Below are 21,417 nucleotides of genomic sequence, written 5' to 3' on the forward strand. Positions count from 1 at the left end.
GTCATGGTCTGCAGGGAGAGGAGCAAACATCTGAGAGCTGGTGCTCGGCTTCTGCAGTGTAGAGGTCAGACTGCACTGGCAGGCTGAACAATCAAGGTTGGATCTGAGTGCAGTCAGTTTGGGCAGAATGAGGTTGGAGTGGGTTAGGGAGGTGATTAACTTGAGGCAATCAATGTCACGTTGGCTGTTCTTCGTGAACAGGGAGGGGACCAGGTCAAGGGCAAGTGTTGGAGGTGAGTGAAGGGATCTCTGGAATGGGGAGAGGACTTTTGCCGAAGGGAATGGGCATGGAGGTGAAAATGACAAAAGAGCTTGACATCATGTCATGTTGGAATTCATTAACTTGGACGTGGGAATAAAACAGACCTTTTGCTGAGTACAGAACTTCTGCATCAGAGCCGAAGGTTGAGGGATGGTGAATATGCAGCAGGGAGGTCCGTGGCTTTGCGAAAACTGTCAATTAGTGCATTTTTTTGTTGTTGTTGTAACAGTAAATTGTATTCCTGTCCAAAATCCTTTTGAGGTGTACAGATGTCATTCATTCATTCTCATTGTTCTTAAAGAAAAACAGCAGTTTGGTATTGCAATTCCTCTTGGATTTTTTAAATTCCTCTCGCCCCTCTCCCTAACAACACATCCACCCCAAAAATTGCCTGTGATTAGAATGAGGGGTTGGTGGGAAAAGAAGAGACAACAAATTTGACATGAGGAGGAGTAAGCTATTTATACCTTTCCTTCAGAGTGCCCGATGATTATCGAAGTAAACGTCCACTAGGATCAGTGGAGGCCCTGGAGGAGAACCCAAGAAACCCCCACCAGATACTGATTGGATATAGCAGAGGCCTTATCATATTGTGGGATTTGCAGACCAGTGAAACAACACATCAGTTTCTGGGAGATCTGGTACGGTTTTCTATTTATAATCCATTCTGAGAATATTGATCTACTAGGAGCTGTGAACAATCCTTTGACCATTTGGTGATGTTGTCTGTTTTCCATCAACAGCAGCTGGAGAGTGTGACCTGGCAGAGAGATGGGCGGCAGATCATCAGTTCCCACAGTGATGGCAGTTACTGTCAATGGCCTATATCAAACAATGATCAATTGCTGCAGCCTTTAGAAAACAAAGTGCCTTATGGTCAGTATGATCCTCATGGAACAATGTCACTAGGCTGAAAGGCCAACAAGGAGACTTCATAAAAAATGAGTGGGAAAGCTTAGTGCACAGGATACCTGAAGCTGACCAGAATTTCTGCATGCCCTGTGCAATTTTCCCTCCTTTTTCTTTTAAAGAATTGCTTGTCCAATTCATTGATATTTGGCTGCAATCTGCTAGACCAGAAGAAGACAGACCGAGGAAATGCAGGCGACTGAAAGAATTGTGTATTACTGTTGGAGATAAATGTGAATAAAGACTTTAGAACAGGTTACATAAACGGTATTCAACCTGGCTGTTGGTAAATGTCATCGTGGGATGTGCACAAGCAAAGATATTGACTCCATGTGATCTCTGCACTTAAGATCTGTTAATTTTCTTTCTGCCTCCTTGTCCACAGGTCCCTTCCCTTGCAAAGCAATTCCGAAGATTCTTTGGCTCACAACTAAGCAAAGGTAGGTCACTGCTCTTTATCAAGCTTAGTGTATGACTTGTTTGTTTGTTTCTGGGGAGCTGATGGCCTAGTGGTATTATCACTGAACTGTCGGAATTTGAATTCAGTGAAAATCTGAAATTTATTAATCTAATGATGACCTTGAAATCATTGCTTATTGTCAGGAAAAACCCATGTAGTTCACTAATCTTCTTGTGAGGAAGGAAACTACCTTCATAACGTGGTCTGGCCTACATGTGACTGCAGATCCCCAGCAATGTAGTTGACTTTTAACTGCCATCTGGTTGATATGGGAATGGGCAATAAATCCTAGCCAAACCAGCAATGCCCAAATCCCATGAATGAACAAGATGTGAAAAAAAAATTGAGTACAGAGGACTGACAAAAAGGCCAATAGTTGAAAAAAAGCAGGATCAGATGGGGGATAGGAATAGGAGAGCAGGAATGAAGCAGTCTGTTGAAGTTGAGAATGCTTGTGCATTGACATACACTGTAATACGTGAGCTCTGTGTGGGACTGATTTGTGGCAGCAGAAATCTGGGTTCAAGAAAAAGTGGATTGAAAACTATAGTACTTCGTAGCCAGGAAAATTGGCGGGGTGTGGGTGGGGAGGTTAAAAACTATTGGCGATATTTTATTTAATCAAGCTGTTGTACCATTGGGTAGGATGGTTTGAGGGATAAGTGACAGTCTCTTTTCCTTTAAAGAAAGATCAAAGGAGATAGTATACAACTGGCTGCTGCCCCCACATAGTGGCCTAAGAAAGGTGATGGGGCAAAATACACTTGCAAAAATGAAAATAATCTGAATTTTTGACCCAAAGAGCGTGGAAAGGTAATGATAAAGGAGAAAGGGAGCAATGTTCCTGAAGATGTGCATGATCACTTTTTGGTGCTTAAGTGGAACGGTACAGTGTTGGATGTAGTTATGGGGAATGAAGTAGAGCAATTGATTAATGTTTCAGTTGGGGGACAATTATCTGCACATCAGTAGTGTACAGAATACTTAGGGTGGCGGATGATCTGGTTTTAAAGTTTTATTTTAAATCTGGAGATAGCAACTTCAGCGAACTGAGAAGGCATCTAATCTAGAGTTGTGACCACAACTTGAACAGTAAAACAATAATTGCATAATGGGGGGCTTTAAAAGAAGAGAGGTCTCGTACAGAGTAGATGCATTCCTGTGGCTGCGTTGTGGGGAGAATATCAAAGGTAGATAAAATGAGGTTAAAATAAGACAAGGGCACTCTTTTTTTTTGATGCTCACAATGCATTAGGGAACGAAAATGAATTTTGAAAGACATTTCCAATTGCAACAAAGAAACAATGACAATAGATTTGTGACCAGCGTCAAAAGGAACACTGGTTTTGTCCTGTATGTAAATGTAAGGAAAGCAGCTCAAGATGATTTTGAGGGTGACCTGAAAAACTGAACAGGTTTGTCTTAGATGCTAGAATTAACTAAAGTAATAAATGAAGACTTTGGATCTGCCCTTTTGAGGAGAAGAGGATGCTGGTAATGTAATAAAAGGGATAGATGCAATGTTTCTAAATAGAATAAAAATAGAAGGTCATAAACAAACTCAGTCCTCCAGCGGGTATGTCCCTTAAGCTGGAAGTGAAACATCCTAGTCTACTAGATGTGGAAGGTATGTGCGCATTATTCCAACCCCCCTCAAATATGGGATTGTGCTGTATGACTTAAAGATGGCAAATGTTCTACTTCTGTTTTTGTTTTTTGTTTAAAAACCTATGGTGAGAAGGATAAACCTGGCAATTAATTAAACGGTCAGCTATGCAAATACAGATGGGAGAGAAGACACTTGAGACAATTTGGGACAAAATTAATTGATCTTTTGGTAAGGTATAGGCTTAAAAAAATTGCAGAGCAGCATTAATTTGTTGAAACCAAACTGTTTGACTAAGTTATTTGAGTTCTTTGAAGTGACATAGTTAGTTATTGTATGTTTCAAAAAGTGTTTTGTTACAGTTTCACCTGATAGATTTGTTTGCAAATCTAAAGTCCATAATGAAAGAAACATGAGTGGTTTTGATATAAAATTTGAAGGGATGAGAGAGATGCAGGGTCGGTGTGATCTAAGCTCTGTATTGGGTTTTATTTTGAAACCTATGTTTTTTTGGAGCTGTCTTTTTGCATGTAACTTGTATCTGAGGAATTGGAGAAGATTCATAAAAGTGGCAATGTTTTTGTCTCTCTGCAGGACTCCATTCATCATCTTCAAAGGGGGGATGCCTCGGGCCAGCTATGGTGACCGACATTGTATCTCTGTCCTACATGGCTCCAAGCAGACTGCGTTTGACTTCACTTCTCGTGTCATTGATTTTTTTGTTGTTGATGAGGGCGAATCTGAATCGGGTAAATATGTTGTGTTTGTCCCTTTTTTTCGTTAACTTGTGGTCTTCTGGGTGAAATATCAAGTGTTTGTCCACAATCTGTTATGTGATCCACCTGTTTCTGTTGCCACTAGTATGTTGTTCTACCATTGTTTCTCAGCAACAGCCTATGAATTCAACAATGTGTGTACAAACCTTAGTCATCAGTCAATAATTAAATCTCACAGATCAAGCTCCTGGCATAATTTTGCAATGCAACTTTTTAAAAATATTTAACTTTATTCTGCTCTGTATCTAGCTGCACATTGTACCTGCAGTGGAAATGTTTGTTGATTCTTGACTTTTGCATGATTAGCTTTGAGATTCAATTTAGCATGTGTTCAGCCAATCACTTTTTTCAAAACCACGCTTGGCAGTCTCTGCTGCATCGTAAGATTCCAACTTTTATCATACCTCAAAAGCTTAGAATTAGTTTTATATTTCATGAGGTGATTATAGCTTCCTCACAGGAAATTGTTGAATGTTATCACCTTTTTAGTTTGCCCGTCATATTTTTAACCACAGGAAATAACGTTTGGTTTGATTCTTAACGCAAAATGCTACACTCCAATAAATTGAGTCATGCATTCTTGAAGGGGCTGTAGTGGTGATGGTAAAGGATATTTGTGGTGTTGTCATGGCTCCTTCATAACCTTAGGCTGAAAAATTTTAACAGAGTCTAGCAGAAGAACAGTTGCAAGTTAATCACACATCTGCAGGGCCAAGTGCACCCCAGACAGCCCGGTTTATCTGAGGCAGCTGTTTTGTTTTGCAGTTACTTGCATGATGGTTGCTGATTTTTTTTTTGTTTGTTCTTTAATTTTTAGCAAGTGGTTTTATTGGTCTGCACCAGATAATTCATCAGCCAAACACACTCCTGTACTGGCATAATGTGGACAATGAATCCCTGTGAACCATCAATTTGTAACACAAATCTGACTTGTTCTGAGACAAGATCATTGGTCATATTTGAATATTATATTTTGTACATTACCAGTAGTGATCTTAACCTACATATGCCATGAGCAGCAATGCTGACTAGCCTAAATGTGTAGGATATAGTGCTTCACTTCTTGGCAATGCAATTTTGGAAGAATGTCTGCACTCACTTGTGCCATGAATGTAACCCTTTTTATTTCTCCTAGACTGTGATGAGCCAAGTGCGCTGCTTGTCCTAGCAGAGGAAGAGCTGGTAGCAATTGATTTAAAGACCCCTTCATGGCCAGTGATTCAGTCACCGTACCTGATACCTCTCCACTGTTCAGCAATTACATGCTCCCACCATGTATCCAACATCCCCATTAAACTCTGGGAGAGAATCATTGCTGCTGGTAACAAGCAGACCTCTCACTACTCCAGTAAGGTAAGACACTTATTTGGAACTGGTAGGTATTGTATTTGAATAAAGCGTGTGAGGGAGAGCTGAAATTGCAAGGTACTGTCTGTTTGTCCAGTGTCGTCATTGCCTGTAGGAATGTGCTTCACAGGAGTGTACTGAGACACTCAAATGCCAGTCACCTGAAGATGTTAGGTATGAGCAAATGTCCAAAGACTAGTCAAAAGTAGAAACTGAGAAACATCTTAAATGAGGACAAAGAGTTACAAAGGGGAGCCTTGAACGTTACAATTACAAAAATTTGGGGTTACAACAGGAAACCCCTCAAATGTAGAGGGTGAAAGCTTGCCTAAAATGGCAAGTGGGAGCCAGTGTATGTAACTGTCTAATGCTGCCTCCTTTTTATGTATTGATTGCCTGTCTAACCTGCCATAATCACTATTCTTGTGCACTAAACAATGTATTGCAGTGTCAGCCAGTAACATGAATCAGACTTTTCAAACTTAATAAATTTAATGACCAAGGCAAGGAACCCTGTGCTGTGAGGGAAGATGCTGAATACAAATGAAGGCACAATTCATTCTTTCACATTCTTAACAGTACTTTGCTTTTGAGTCCAACACTTGTATGCTTGCTTGTCTGTGATTTACAGTGACTGGTAACATGTCTCCACAGCCATGGCCTATTGATGGAGGGTACAGCACTGCCCCTGAGCCCCCACAGAGAGATCTGCTCCTCACCGGGTAAGGACAGTCTGTCTTCACAGCTTGTAGCTTCATCCTGGTAATTAGTGTTCAGTTCATAAACAAGATGTGATGAGCATCTTGTTCCCCACAGATGTCAACTTGCAGAATTAGTCTGACGTTCAATGTTACAAGTGTAGCAGTTAGTTTTTGAGCCACAGGATCCCAAAAAATCGGATGAAAAGTCGTTTTTTTTTATTAAAAGTGGAGCTGGTGATCCGCATCAACTAAAAACATGCTGACTTGGCTCCTTTTTGTATGCGTTGCCACTAGATATTTTGTATCTAACTGGCTTACCAGTTCGGTTAATGTCACACTGTCAAGACAGCATCTCCTGAGAGGAATCATCATCTGCACTAAGCTACAGGCCTAATTTGAATTGAGAGTTCTGTGGTCAAAATCCCAAACACTCTACTTTGGGGAGAAAGTGGCACACTTTTTTTTTTTTTTTTTTGGTACTCTGCTTGTTTCTGTTAACCAATTAAGTGTGTATTAATATGTGTCTTGTTTTTAATAGCCAATAATCTTGAGGGCTTTTAGGGAAAAATGGAAAGCGATTGCAATTTCTAGATTATACATTATGGCACAGATTGAGAGATGGCTTCACTTGCCTGCTCTCTGGTTGAGTGCTTTTTGGTTTCAAATGTATTTTTCTTTTTAACTTTATTCCCTTCATTCCACAATTTATTTTGGTCTTTCGATGAGTTGAATATGATGAAAGAACAGTGCAAAGTCTGCCAAAAAACCACCTTGGCACATTGCGAGGAATACCTAACCTGATCTCAATCCAGCATTCTCTTTCAATCCAGAATGCATACCAAATCATATTTCTAGAGGACAGTGGGTTTAAAACCTGAAAAAGAGACCAAGGCACATAATTAAGCGCAGGAGAGTATGTGGGGACACAAGGAGGAATAGAAACTGGTTGTTTTTTGGTTGCGGGGGCGGGCTGAGGGAGGGAAAGGATGTAAAGGGACACTTGAATTGCAGTACAAAGCACAGTGACCTCTGGAGCCTTGAGGTTTTGTCAGAAGGCATGTGCAGGAAACAAAGCCAAGAGCTCCATGTCTTACAAAATTGAAAGCTTCCCACTAGTTCATAGAGATCATAGAATCCCTACAGTGTAGGAACAGGCCCTTCAGCCCAACAAGTCCACACCGACCCTCGGAACACCCACCCAAATCAATTCACCTGTAACCCTCCTAACCTACACATCCCTGAACGCAATGAACAATTCAGCATGGCCAATCCACCTAGCCTGCAGACACATGGGTGACTCTGTGCAAAGTGTGCACATTCTCCAAGGCTGAAATTGAACCCAGGTCCCTGGTGCTGTGAGGCAGCAGTGCTAACCACAGAGCCACCATGCTGCCACCATAGATGCTGAGGTATACTTCATTCTAGCAGCAAGATGAGACCTATTATTCTCCCCCACTTATAGAAAATGGGGCATCAAAATCAGCAGTTGGATAACAGTGTGGAGCGAGCAAATACAGCAGGCCAGGCAGCATGAGGAGCAGTCAAGTGGACATTTCGGGTCGGCACCCTTCAGAAATATGTACCTCCAGCTCCACACTGTTATCTCTGACTCCAGCATCCTGAGTTCTGACTATCCTGTGAAGTTGGATACATTTCTTTGGGATAAAGGCAAAATGCTGCAAATGCTGGAAATGTGCAACAAACAATGAATGCTGGTTAAGCTCACATCTGGCAGAGAACAACTGAGGTAACACTGAATTCAGTATGACTCTCCTTTTTTCAAAAACCGAAGAAAATTCTGTTTGCCATCCCGATATCTTAACCTCTGAAGAGTCACACCTGGGCTTGAAATCCGATCTGGAGCTTTGTTTTTTTTTTGGCAGACCCTCAGTTTGTGACCCTGAGATGGATGTCACAACTGAGGGTCTTGTTGACTGACGATTTGGTATATGATCCATTATAATTTCCCAAAGTAAGCTTTCCTCCAATTCCTAAATTAGTTTCACTACAGAATAGGGTGCATCAATGATCTCCACCCCCTCTCTGATGTTCATTTCTCGTGACAGACATGAAGATGGGACAGTACGTTTCTGGGATGCTTCTGGAGTGTGCCTGAAGCCTCTTTATAAACTCAGCACAGTCGGTGTATTTGTCACAGATGCAGATCACAATGACAACTTGAATCAGTCTGGGGAGGATGAATGGCCACCCCTCCGGAAGGTAAGTAGTTGTATATCAGTGTTACTAAATGGATTTTGTATAATTAGTGTTTGGCAGTGTCATGCCAAGGATCTGAACCTTGTGTAGAATGTGAGTGAGAGGGGATCTGGATAAATGTTCAAGCAGAACATCACCTGCCAATCTATAATTCACCATATTCTGTCTGGGGACTGGTAATGCCAAACTCTCTCTCTTCCACCATTCTGTTTGAAAATGGTTCAGTCTTTGAGCAGTGCTTTTAATATTGACTCAGTCTTATAATTCTTCTTTGTGTGTCAGCGATTGTGGATTCAAACACCATTCCTACACTCTTTAAAACCGGTTAATGCACTAGTGTATTGCTGAGGGAGTGCTGGACTGTCAGAGCTGTCATATTTTGAATGAATATTAAAGTGAGGTCTTGCCTGTCCATTCTTCTCGCTATTGAGAGAACATAGAAGTAGACCAGAACAAAGTTTGAACCACCTGATCTTTTCAATTCCTTAAGTTATTTATGTTGTGTATCAGAAACAGTTGAGGTCTGTTACCTGCCCTGTATGGTGGGCTGTTGCAAATCCCCAAATCTGATGTGTTGGGTGTCAGTGGGGAAGCCAATTATTGTGCACTAATTGTAAGATCAGAATTTCAGTAAAATCTATCTAAATTTGCTGTCTCTGATACTGCAAAAAGAATTGAGAATCGGTCCTTCTCATTTTAATCATGTCGAGCCCTTGTCATCCATTTCCACTTCTTTCGGTGAGACTGCTTTCAGACTGCTGGGATCCTGGCTGAGATCAGCTCTCACGGGCAAGATGATTTAGGAATGGTCACTCTGTCACCCGAAATGTTAACTGACTCCCCTTTTTCTTCACAGTTGCTGCCAGACCTGCTGAGCTCTTCCAGCAACTTCTGTTTTTGTTCCTGATTTACAGCATCTGCAGCTCTTGGGCAGGTTATTTGGGGGGTGGGGGGGGGGGGGCGGAGTTTAAAGGCTTTGTCCTTGTTCTGTTCTATAAGGTTTTTCTTTTCATGTTGTGTCTCTACAGGTGGGCTCCTTTGATCCATACAGTGACGACCCTAGGCTAGGAATCCAAAAGATTCACTTGTGCAAGTATAGCAGTCACTTGACAGTGGCGGGCACTGCAGGACAGGTGAGTTGAGGAGCATTATGCTTTGAAAAAAGTAGTAAGGAGCTACTACAAACCACTACCTCAATGCCCAGAAAAAGTGCACGTCCACAAAGTGAATTGCTGAACCTTCCTCTAGGAAGCAGCTAATATTTAGTGTTTTTATTTTTAAACCCTTTTTTAACAGCAGAAAACGAGTTCAGACTTGAAACAAACATTACGAAGACAAGTTTTTGAAAAGACTGGTTTTACTGTCTCCAATCAATTTCTGAAAAGTTTGAATACCTTACTGTGAAGGCACAGCAGCAATGTTACTGGAGGCAGCAACCTGCTTGTGACATTAGATCAAAATGTTGGTCAAAGAATTCCCTTAATCACGCTCAGCTGTCTGTATCTTTTGTTACTTATGCCTTTTGTTTTCCCTGTGCAGGTTTTGGTGTTGGAGTTGAATGACGAGGCTGCTGATCAGGAGGTGGTCTGCACACTTGTTGACATCTTGCAAGACCAGGATACGTTTAAGTGGAAAGGGCATGAGCGTTTGAACCCACGTGAGGAGCCTGTCCATTTCCCTGCGGGCTTCCAACCATTTGTACTTGTGCAGTGTCAGCCCCCAGCTGTTGTGACCTCACTTGCCCTACATTCCGAATGGAAACTTGTGACTTTTGGCACAAGTCATGGCTTTGGGCTCTATGACTACCAGCAAAAACGCACCGTTGTGGTGAGGTCAGTTAAAAGACTGTCCAGTCAGTTTACTTAGTTCCTGTATGGTCAGATCAGTGTTCAGTCAGTGCATTCACTCTGATGTCTGCATATATACAAGCCCATGTTGTTGGTCAGGTTTTTTTTGCCTTGCAGTTTCTCCATTTTTTGTGAGAAGTCTGCCCCACAGTAACAGACAACTCCAGTGCTGATCTTGTCCACAGGTCTTGTTCCTCCACGTCATGCCATCAACATATGTCCCTTTCATCTCTATTAATCAATGCTATTCAACTCTGCTAGATCTGGTGTAATAATGAGTTGTCCTTCAATTCCTGATTCAGATTTATTAGCAATTTGCTTTTAATTCATTACCCCTAGGTTGTGCCTTTGAATGGAAATATCAAATTTTTAATTGCCAATAAGCCTGATCAAAGAAAGTTTGAGAAGGGAAGGAAACCATTTTGTCCTGCTGCTCAGTGAAGTTATGACTGATCTGTATATTCACTTGGTCCATCATCTTTGGCCCCACGTCCTTGTAATTTTTATGGCAAGCTAAAATCTGATGATCTAAAACATAAAATAGTTCCAGTATGTACTGTTTTCTGGCAGAGTTTCAGTCTCCACTCCATGAAGATTTTTTTCTAACTTCTTTCCGGCTGTGTTTCAAAAGATAGTATTACCACTTCCCAGATGTCCCACCAGAGGGAGAGGTTTCCCTCAATCTATGCAATGTGAACCTTTGAAAATCCTAAAAGCTTTGCTCAGATAATCTCTTTTAACTGCCTCTTATTCCAGGGAAAACACTTTTTTTGTAGTCTCACTGCATAACCTAATCATTTGAGCTAACAATTTCTGTGGGCAAAACCTGAGTTTTATGATTTGACTATACATACAAATTAGGAGTGTAAGGAGACAACCCACCTGCTTTGCCACTTGGATAAATCATAGCTGATCTTTTACAATGGCTTCAGCTCTACTTTGCTATTTCTTCCCTAGTTCCTTTGACTTCCTTGTCAATCAAGAATCTGTTTAACTTGCCTTTGAATGTATTAATGATCCAGCCTTCACTGCTCACTGAGTAAGATAATTCTACAGGCTTAGCACCTTTTTAGAAGAAAAAGAAATCCTCATCATCTGTCTGAAATTTCTTGTGTATCTTTCTGGTTTTATTATTGTGTCACTTGTAGAAAGTGGGGCACAAAACTCAGTTGGGCAAATTCCTTTTTGGGGTAAAGACAAAACAGTGAATGTTGGAAAAACTTGGATCGGGCAGATTTGTGGAGAAAATAACAACAGTTAATATTTTGAGTTTGGCATGACTCTTCGGAGTTGTTTGTTTTTAAATTTTTATTTACCCCATGTCCTTCTGACTTCTGAAAGTCATACCAGTTTGAATGTTAATTCTGTTTCTCTCTCTGGACCTGTGGAGTTGCTCCACCATTCTGTTTTTGTCCCACATTGTAGAGTTCCATTTATAGAGGACTCTCTTAAATTAGATATTGCTGTCAGGAAAGTTTTATTTTTAAACATACCATTAAAGGAATCCAGTGCTAAGAAATTTGTTCTCTCTTCAAGCCCTTATCACTGAACAGGCTGTCATTCTGTGGTCATCTCATCTCCAAAGCTGATCCATTTAAGGAGCACGTGGTCCACTGACTGACTGATTTTGGCTTCAGATGCAGGATTGGGGTTTGAATGAGGCAGAGTACGTACTTCTGAGCACAGAGACAACAACCCTACAAGTGGGATACATCCTCCATATAGACGAAATTTCAAACACTTAGTGTTATCATAAGGGATTGTCGACAAACCAAGCTTTGGGAGAATATGGACGAAATAATTGCTCCAGTATCCACATTAAATGCACTCGGGGAAGATTCAACCCAGGGTGAGACAATAAAGCACTATATACACTGACCCCATCAAACACTTGGAGCAGTTACAGCACTGAGGAGACACTTGCTTGGCCATTCACATGTAATTGTGCATTTGGCTGCTATGTTTATTTGAGGATACTGGTGAGCTTATTTTGTACCTCCTGTAGGTGTACACTCCACCCCAGTGACCAGCTGGCCCTTGAAGGGCCCCTCTCGAGAGTAAAGTCAATCAAAAAATCATTACGACACTCATTCCGTCGGATCCGGGGGACCAGAGCATCGGGGAGGAAAAGAGCAATACCTGGGAACAATGCAGCTAAGGTAAGGGGAACCTTGTATTAGAACAAAAAAGACTTGAGTGGTGAAATGAATGTTGGGGTGGAAGTGATATTTGAAGGGTTTTCCAAGGCGTGAACATGCCCTTGTCTGATTCACCTGCTGGGTTTTCAGTTTGTAAGAAATGAAAATGGTGATTTCTAGACATTTTTAATACTTTTGAGAGCACTACTTTGATATCTATCAGTGTGCAGTACTCACCTTGGGAGTGTTTGGAGAAAATGTCAAGTGTTATGTTGTACCTGCCCTGAAAGCATGATAATTCAGTTCCCAGCCGCTGTGGTGTAGACTCACTGTTCTCACAAAGAAAAAAGATGTAGGACAATGTGGTATAAAGAAAGCAAATAAAAAGCTCGTAGCAAGATGTCATGAACTTCAATTTATTCAAGCCTAGAGGAGAGATTAAAAATAAGTTAGGCTAAAATGAACACTGGAAAGAATATTGTTATGTAAATCGAGGGGGAAAAACTTGGATTTTTAAATGCATAGAACAAGAGAGTTGTTAAAGGATAATAAACCTAGAAGAGCTTCTGTAACATACAGAATAGGAATAGAGGTAGACCATTTCATCCTTCATGCTGTAAGATCATGACTAATTTTGTTTTGAATTCCACACTCTTAAATCCTACAGTCTTTCTTGTTGCATATTAAGAAGCAATTCACCTTGTCTTAAAAGTAAGTGTCCCTGCCTCCCCCAGCTTTCTAAAGTAGTTTCCCAAAGTCCTGCAAGTCTCAGAAATAATTGTTCCGTCTGTCCTCTGGATCTGTTTCTATGCTGTACATCTCTGTCTCTATAAACCCGTAAATTTCCTCGTGTCCTCTAGTTCTGGACTCGGCCACAAAGAAATACTCTTTCCATGTTTACCTTAAGACCATTCAGGATGTTGTACACTTAAATTTGAGGTGCTCTTAACCTTCTAAACAACATTTTGAAAACAGGGCCAGCTTATCCTCCCAAGACAACCCACTTGTCTCCAATCAATCTAGTAAACTGCCTCGAATAAATTTACATCATTTCCTTAAGAAGACCAGTGTGCACCATGTTCATGATAGGGTCTCAGCAATACCCTGCATAATTGAAACATGACATCCTTAAGTTCTTCTCCTAAAAGATTGCATTCCATGAGCTGCAATTACTTGCTATACTCTTATGTTAACTTGTGCATAAATCCCTCCTGTAGTCAGTTCTGCAGTCATTCCCCTTTTTAAGTAATCTCTTTAAGTAAGCACTGTGACCTTTTTCCTAATTGTACTCTGTGCCAGATATTTGCCCACTTTCTCGGTTTTTTTTGTATTTGTCTGCATCCTCCTTGTCTCTTGGTAATATTTCTGACCTATGTCATCTGCAAATTTAGTTACAATGCCATACGATCCCTTATCGAAATCACTAATATTTGACTAACTGGATTAGGTTGTCTGAGGAATTATTCAGGAGGGCAATGTATTTGTGGTTTACATGAATTTTTGCAAGGCTTTTTGACATGGTACCATAGAGTGAGCAGGTTGGAAAGCTTATAGGCAGTAAGAAGCAGCAAATTGGGTACTAAGCTAATCAATGAGAGGAAGCACAGGGTGAAGATTGGGCATTTAAGTATTCCGTAAAGCTGTTTTCTGGAGGGTTTGCCTGGACTGGGAATTTTTTGTCCCCAAGATTTTACTCTAGGAATGTGGGTATTGCTTGCCCCCCTTCCCAAAAATCCCATGAATGTAGTGGTGATCTGCCTCAATTCACTGCAGTCCATTTGTTGTGGGTTTATAGAGCTAATTCCAGAATATTGACTCAGGTCTGGATGGTGAGTGGCTTGGAAAGAAGCTTGGAGGTGGCGCTGCTCCAAGGTATTTGCTGCCTTTGTCTTTCTAAATGGAAGTGGTTGTGGATTTGGAAGGTGCTGTCTAAGGATCTTTGGAAAATTTTCTAGGTATGTAGTCTTTCAAAAGTCACTGGAGTCCAGGAAAGTCCCAGATGATTGGAAAATTGCTGTTGTAACCCCCCTTCCCTAAGAAAGGATCAAGGCAAAAGATGGAAAATTTATAGGCCAATTAGCCTAACCTCGGTTTAAATTAAAGTTTTAAATTAGATTCCCTACAGTGTGGAAACAGGCTCTTCGGCCCAACAAGTCCACACCTTGTTGGTAAAATTTTAGTATCCATTGTTAAGGATGAGATTTCTAAATTCTTGGAAGTGCAGGGTCAGGTTAGAACAAGTCAGCATGGATTTAGTAAGGGGAGGTCGTACCTGACAAACCTGTTAGAATTCTTTGCAGAGGTAACAAGTATGTTAGTAGGGAAACCCAGTGGATGTTATCTATCTGGATTTCCAAAAGGCCTTTGATAAGGTGCTTCACGGGACTCTGCTGAGTAAGGTGAGGGCCCATGGTGTTCGAGGTGAACTACTGGCTTGGATTGAGGATTGGCTGTCTGACAGAAGGCAGAGAGCTGCAATAAAAGGGTTTTTTTTGGAATGGCAACTGGTGACAAGTGGTGTCCCACAGTGTTGGGGCCGCAGCTGCTCACTTTATATTAATCATCTGGATGAAGGAACTGGGGGCATTCTGGCAAAGTTTGCCGATGATATGAAGATAGGTGGACAGGCAGGTAGTACTGAGGTGGTGGGGAAGCTGCAGAAAGATTTAGACAGTTTAGGAGAGTGGTCCAGGAAATGGCTGCTGAATTTCAACGTGAGCAAATGTGAGATCTTGCACTTTGGAAAAAAGAATACAGGCATGGACTATTTTCTAAATGGTAAGAAAAATTTGTAAAGTACAAGTGCAAAGGGATCTGGGAGTGTTGGTCCAGGATTCTCTAAAGGTTAACTTGCAGGTAGAGTCCATAATTAAGAAAGCAAATGTATTGTTGTTGTTTATCTTGAGGGTTGGAATATAAAAGCAGTGATGTGCTTCTGAGGCTTTATAACGCTCTAATTAGGCCCCATTTAGAACAATGTGCCCAATTTTGGGCCCCACACCTCAGGAAGGACATACTGGTGCTGGAGCGTGTCCAGCGGAGGTTCTCACTGATGATCCCTGGAATGGTAGGTTTAACGTACGATGAACAGCTGAAGATCCTGGGATTGTATTCATTGGAGCTTAGAAGGTTGAGGGGAGATCTAATAGAAACTGACAAGATAATGTATGGCTTAGAAAGGTTGGACGCTGGCAAGTTGTTTCCATTAGGTGGGGAGACTAGGACCTGTGGGCACAGCTTTAGAATTAGAGGGGGTAAATTTAAAACTGGAATGAGATGACATTTCTTCAACCAGAGTGTGGTGGGCCTGTGGAATTCATTGCCACGGAGCACAGTGGAGGCTGGGACGTTAAATGCCTTCAAGGCAGAGATTGATAAATTCTTGATCTCAGAAGGAATCAAGGGCTACAGGGAGAGTGCAGGGAAGTGGTGTTGAAATGCCCATCAGCCATGATTAAATGGCAGAGTGAACTTGATGGGCCAACTGGCCTTACTTCCACTCCTATGTCTTATGGTCTTACACAATGCTGTTACTGTGCATCAGTAGTAGATGGAGCAGATGTGATGCATTTCAGTGGGTTGCTTTGCCCTGGCTGGGTCAGTCTTCACCGTTGTTGGAGCTGCAGTCATCCAGGCAAGTGGGAAATATTCCATCACACTCCTGCTTTGTGCCTTGAAGTTAATCATTGCAGGATTCCTAGCTGCTGACCTGATCGTGCAAACGCAGTATTTGTGGCAAGTCCTGTTTTGGCTTCTGGTCAGTGGTCACCCCCAAGGATGTTGATAGCAGGGGATTCAGTATGTCATGGAGTGGTAGTTTTGTTTTCTTATTAGTGATAGCCAGTCATTGCCTGGCATTTGTGTGGCATGTAAATTACTTCTCACTTGAGACCAGGTATTGTCTAGATCTTGTTGCATTTGAACATGGACTGCTTCGGTATTGCATGAGCTAGACACCAGCCCTGTTGCTGCACTAGAATAACTTGGCTAGGGATATGACATGTTCTGGAGCACAAGTCTTCAGTACTGTTTCTAGAATATTCAGGCACAGTAGCACTGTTTCTTTATCATGTGGAGTGAAAAACAGGCGTCTTCGATGTTGGGGACCTCTGCAAGAGGCTGGGATGGATCATCATGCTTGCAATTTCTGGCTGAAGATTGTAGCGCATACTTTTGCTTTGATGCACTGGACTCGCTCATCACTTAAGGATTGGTATATTGTTTACTCCAGCATGTTACTTAATTGTTAACTGCCATTCATGACTCAATGGCAGACTGCACAGCTTAGATCTGACCCATTTGTTGTGGAATGGCTTTGAGATGTCTCTGCCTTGCTGATCTGTGATGTTTAGTATGTATTCCTGTGTTGTACCATCACCAGGCTAACACCTAATATTTAGATTGGTCACGCCTTGGATGGCAACCTAGATGGAGGCTTAGATCAAGGGACTTGGACAATCCTGTAACTAAATTTTCTGATGGCAAGTTAAGTAGCGATGCTGTATATGAGAAGGCTAAGTAGAATCAGCAAAGGGATATAGCTAAGGTGGATATAATGTTACCACATGGTACTACATGTGGAGGAGAGGTGAGGTTAAGCTTGGCAGAAAAGCACAATATTACCCAAATGGGGAGAGACTGCAGAATTCTGATTTCAGAAGGATCTGGGTTTCCTTGTACATTTTTTGATTTAAAAAGTTAGCATATGGGTACTGCAATTAATTAGCAAGGCAAATTGAGTGTCTGTTTCTTACAGAGATGGACTATAAAAGAATGCATGTCTTGCTACAACTGTATTGAGCTTTGAGGTCACACTTGGGACACAGTTTTTGTTTCCTTACAAAGGAGAGATTTACTTGTACTGAAAATGATTTGTGAGGCCATGTTTCTGGATGAAGGGTTCAGAAGAGATTTGAGTAGGTTGGGCTCTTACTCAAAGTCATTTTAGAAGAATAAATGATTTTATTAAAACATAAAATTCTGAGAGAGTTTACAAGCTAGATGCTGGGAATGGAGTTTGATCTTTTGGAGATATCTTGCATGAGATGGCAAAAATTCTATCTCCTACTTGACATGGAGATAGGATCATAGAATTCCTACGGTGTGCAAACAGGCTCTTCAATCCAACAAGTCCACATGGACCCTCAGAGCATCCCACCCAGCTCCATCCCCCTATAACCCACCTAACCTTCGCACCCCTGAACACTATGGGTAATTTAGCACGGCCCATCCACCTAGCCTGCACATCTCTTGGACTGTGGGAGGAAACCAGAGCATCCAGAGGAAATCCACGCAGACACAGGGAGAATATGCAAAGTCCACACACAGTCACTCGAGAGTGGAATTGAACCTACGGGCTTGATGTTGTGAGGCAGCAGTGCTTATCACTGAAATGAGGAATTTCTTCTGCTAAGGGTCTTTTGAGTCTTTAGAATTCCATTCTCGTGAGCAAAAGAGGCTGGATCATTGCGTTTATTCAAGGCTCAGTTGGAGAGGAGAGATTTTTTGATCATCAAGGAAGATGAGGTGAACACTCAATTGAGTTTAGGTCACAATCAACCACATCCTATTGAGCAGGCTTAAAGGGCTAAATGGCTTACACTGAATAGTTGTGGTGCTATGATCTTGCAGGCTTGACATATACATGTGTTGTCACTAATCGTGCTCGTGCTCTCTGTATGTGTCTCTTGCCAGGTACAGGAGGCCAATGCTAGGATGGACCGGGAGGCATTAAATGAGATGGAGTTGGCCCCGGTGCAGCGCAGAATTGAGGCGCGATCTGCTGAAGATTCCTTTACTGGATTTGTTCGATCACTTTATTTTGCAGATTCTTTTGTAAGAGATGGTGAGTGAATATTAATTGCTGTTAATTCTGGTGATTAATAACCATATATTTTAAATTTGAAGTTTTTCTGTTTCAGTGAAGTACAATATTCTGTAAGTTGTCTTTTGTTTTCGTTAGACCCGTTAAGCCTTTTCTATTCCTCTAGATAAGTTTGCATTGCATCATGTAAGGAATTTGTCATGCTTAAAAACAAAATGCAGTAAAACATTTCTGAAGAAGGGTCCCGACCCAAAACATCAGCTTTCCTATTCTTCTGATGCTCCCAGGCCTGCTGTGTTCCTCCAGCTCCACACCTTGTTATCTCTGACTCTTGTTATCGCAGTAAAACTCGTGTTCAGTCTTTCTCCAGATCGAGCTAGTTTCTGTTACAGGCTTTGTACAAAAGGTATGGTGAAGATTAGCTCCATGCTTTGCTGCAGAAAGGTATTGGCTGCACAAAATTTGGAGGTCTCTGGTTTAAGCTACTCAATCTTTGGGGTTTTTTGGGTAACTTCCTTTCCTCCTCATCTCAACTTAATGTGTGTGTTTCTTAATTGAATGCCTTCTGCAAACTTGAATATGTGCACTATAGAAGTATGCATGTATTACTTTATTAAAACAGTGAAAAGATCCTTTGGGAACACCCAGCCATCACATTATGTCCATCAAAGTGCATTCCCTACTTCGTGAAATGAAATCAAAAATGTTGGAAATTTGCAGCAGGTCTGACGGTTTCTATGGAGAGGAAACTGGTTAATGCTTCAGTTTGGAGGCCTACTGAATATTCTTGGTTTTTATTTCCAACTTTCAGCAGTATCAATATGTTGATTCTTGTTCATGGTCTTCTCTCTCTATCCCAAAGAGTTTACAATCCATGTTGTAAGATTACTACTTCTGCTATGTGCACGTGTTCTTATTAATGTTTTTGGTACTTTATCTGATGCCTTCTAGAGAAGAAATAACTAGGAGACTATTTTCCATCTTCAGTTTTAAGTTGAATACTGTATACTGAAGCTGCACTTTGGTTTCAGGATCTTACCATGGACCGTCACTGTGGGCTGGTACCAATGGTGGAACCATATTTGCATATGCTATTAACATTCCACCTGTGGAAAGGAGGATGGAGGAGCCAGTCACTGCGACTCAGGGTGAGTACGTTCCTCCATTCTGCTTGGAGAAGCCTCCTGGAATGACATTACTCCATTGCCTTGTTGGGCATCTTCTTCTCCTTCTCCTGACGCGGTGTGTGTGTGTGGGGTAAATGTTCTTTCCAGTACTCTGCTTTTTGTCATTTTCACAGTGTCTATTTGTTCAGCCTCCCACAGCTTAGGCAGCCTTGGTCTACGAATACAGTAGTCCTGAGTCTTGCCGTTGGCTCACGTTCCATGCAGAACTGGCTGTTCTTCTGTGGACTAATACAGATTGAAGAACAATCACTCAAGGCTTCTGCTTCTAATATCTATCTTGTGAAGTCCATTCAGTACATAGTCTTTAAGACAGAACTGGGATTTGTTGCAAAGCTCTGCACTATCCAAAACTGTGTCAGCTCGTCCAGAAACGATTGGTCAGTTCAAGGTTCTGCTGGGTAGCTAAATCTACAAACTATCCCACTTTTTAAAATTTGATTTTGACTGTCACGCTATGCAGAACTACTTATTTTTAAAAAAAACTTGTTGAAAATTACTTTATTTGCAACCCTATGTAGTCCTTGAAACAATAGCAATTTTTGAAAGAATATGATAAAACAAACAGCATTTCTAGTGGAACACAAGTCAACTATGGCAGATATTGGAAATCTAAAACAAGCTGCTGGAGAAACTCAAGGTCTGATTGCATTATTATAAATAAATACACACTAAGTATTCAATACTATCTGTCCTCCCTTTTCTGTGACATTAATTCAATCAGTTGCATCATAGAATCATAACAGTTCAGATTGAGGTCATTCGATCCATCGAATCAACTCAATCCCTCGCCTTCATGGCTAATCCACCTCATCTGCACACCCCTGAACACCACAATGCAATTTAGCATGCCCAATCTACCTAACCTGCACACTTTTTTTTTCTCTTTTTTTTTTCTTTTCTTTTGGGACTGTGGGAAGCAACTGAAATACCCAGAAGAAATCCACACAGACATGAGGACAATATGCAAACTTCACATGCAATTGCCTGAGGGTGGAATTAAACCAGTCTTCCTGGCATTGAGACAACAATGCTAACCACTCTCCCATCATGCCACCCTGAAAGGGCAAAGAAATTGGTTGTTTGAGCCAAATGGGTTTTACTTATCTGATCAAAGATGTTTTGAAAAAGTTGGTTCATTGTAGTTCTGAGCCTTCCACTTCAGTTAGTCAAGACCTTTTTTGCACATCCAAGCAGCAGTCTGAATTCACTATCCATTCTCTTCGCAGACCAAACCTGCCTTTGATAGCTCCCTGTGGGAAGGCCACCTGATCCCTGCATCTGTTATCCATCATGTGTCTAAAATGGGATAGAGATCAGACTTTTGGTATAGTTCCTTTCTCTTTGTTATTGCTGGATCCTAACTGACACATTTTTTTGCAATACTATCCCTGTTGATAGGCACAATTGAATCTTTGGGATCCTTTATCTGATGGATGAGAGAGCATTAAAAAATCTCTTGAAAGAATGAAGAGATACTAAATTTTTGGCAGTGTGAATTGAGTTGAATTTTCTTGTAATTACATGCAACAGAATACTACTAGTTTCATAGCCATAACACTGGATTGAGGTTGAATTGTTCTAATGGTGTTTAATTATTTCACTTTCACATTGTGTTAACATATTCCATTATCTTTACAGTAAAGGAAATCCAATTAATGCACAGAGCTCCTGTGGTTGGGATCTTTATTCTGGATGGTCGAGGGATCCTCCTCCCTGAACCACTAGAGGCAGCACATGACCTTTCCAAGAGCCCAGACATGCATGGGAACCACATGCTGCTGGTTATATCTGAGGAGCAGTTCAAGGTAATTAGGTCAATCCCACAAAAAGTACCATGGAGAGTAAATAGTTTTGGTCTGTATCTTTTATTCTGCCATGTTGGTGAACACATTTCTTCTTCTCTCCATCTTTTTCAAGAACACTATAACCAAGATGTGACCAGACTCCAAACACTGCAGTTGATGTTTAAATGCTGTTTGGCTTGCTAGGTCATTTCAGCTGTATCAAACCAAGTCTAAAAGGGCAAGACAGTAGGACCACCTGGCATTGGCCGAGGTGGCTAACGCAGCCCTCATGGCCATGCAAAGCCTTTTTTACTAATATTTGAGAGCTAGTGCTAAAGTTTGAGTTACTAGTCAAGCAA

The 21,417-nt window shown here is 41.3% G+C and overlaps 1 protein-coding gene across 4 annotated transcripts in view; it reads left to right on the forward strand.

Moving 5' to 3' along the window:
- The window catches only part of llgl2 (LLGL scribble cell polarity complex component 2), an 88,446-nt gene that overhangs the window by 56,025 nt on the left and 11,004 nt on the right, over window positions 1-21,417 (forward strand). For all 4 annotated transcript variants that reach the window (XM_048555461.2, XM_059653775.1, XM_048555460.2 and 1 more), the window contains 13 exons: window positions 741-903; window positions 1,006-1,138; window positions 1,557-1,611; window positions 3,832-3,986; window positions 5,149-5,366; window positions 6,015-6,082; window positions 8,128-8,281; window positions 9,307-9,411; window positions 9,818-10,110; window positions 12,131-12,284; window positions 17,958-18,108; window positions 19,119-19,235; window positions 20,913-21,079. In XM_048555461.2, coding sequence (XP_048411418.1) covers window positions 741-903; window positions 1,006-1,138; window positions 1,557-1,611; window positions 3,832-3,986; window positions 5,149-5,366; window positions 6,015-6,082; window positions 8,128-8,281; window positions 9,307-9,411; window positions 9,818-10,110; window positions 12,131-12,284; window positions 17,958-18,108; window positions 19,119-19,235; window positions 20,913-21,079 — 1,933 coding nt within the window. The remainder of the gene's footprint in view (window positions 1-740; window positions 904-1,005; window positions 1,139-1,556; window positions 1,612-3,831; window positions 3,987-5,148; window positions 5,367-6,014; window positions 6,083-8,127; window positions 8,282-9,306; window positions 9,412-9,817; window positions 10,111-12,130; window positions 12,285-17,957; window positions 18,109-19,118; window positions 19,236-20,912; window positions 21,080-21,417) is intronic.

The sequence above is a fragment of the Stegostoma tigrinum genome, chromosome 22 (assembly GCF_030684315.1).
Source record: "Stegostoma tigrinum isolate sSteTig4 chromosome 22, sSteTig4.hap1, whole genome shotgun sequence".
Classification (NCBI taxonomy): Eukaryota; Metazoa; Chordata; class Chondrichthyes; order Orectolobiformes; family Stegostomatidae; genus Stegostoma; species Stegostoma tigrinum.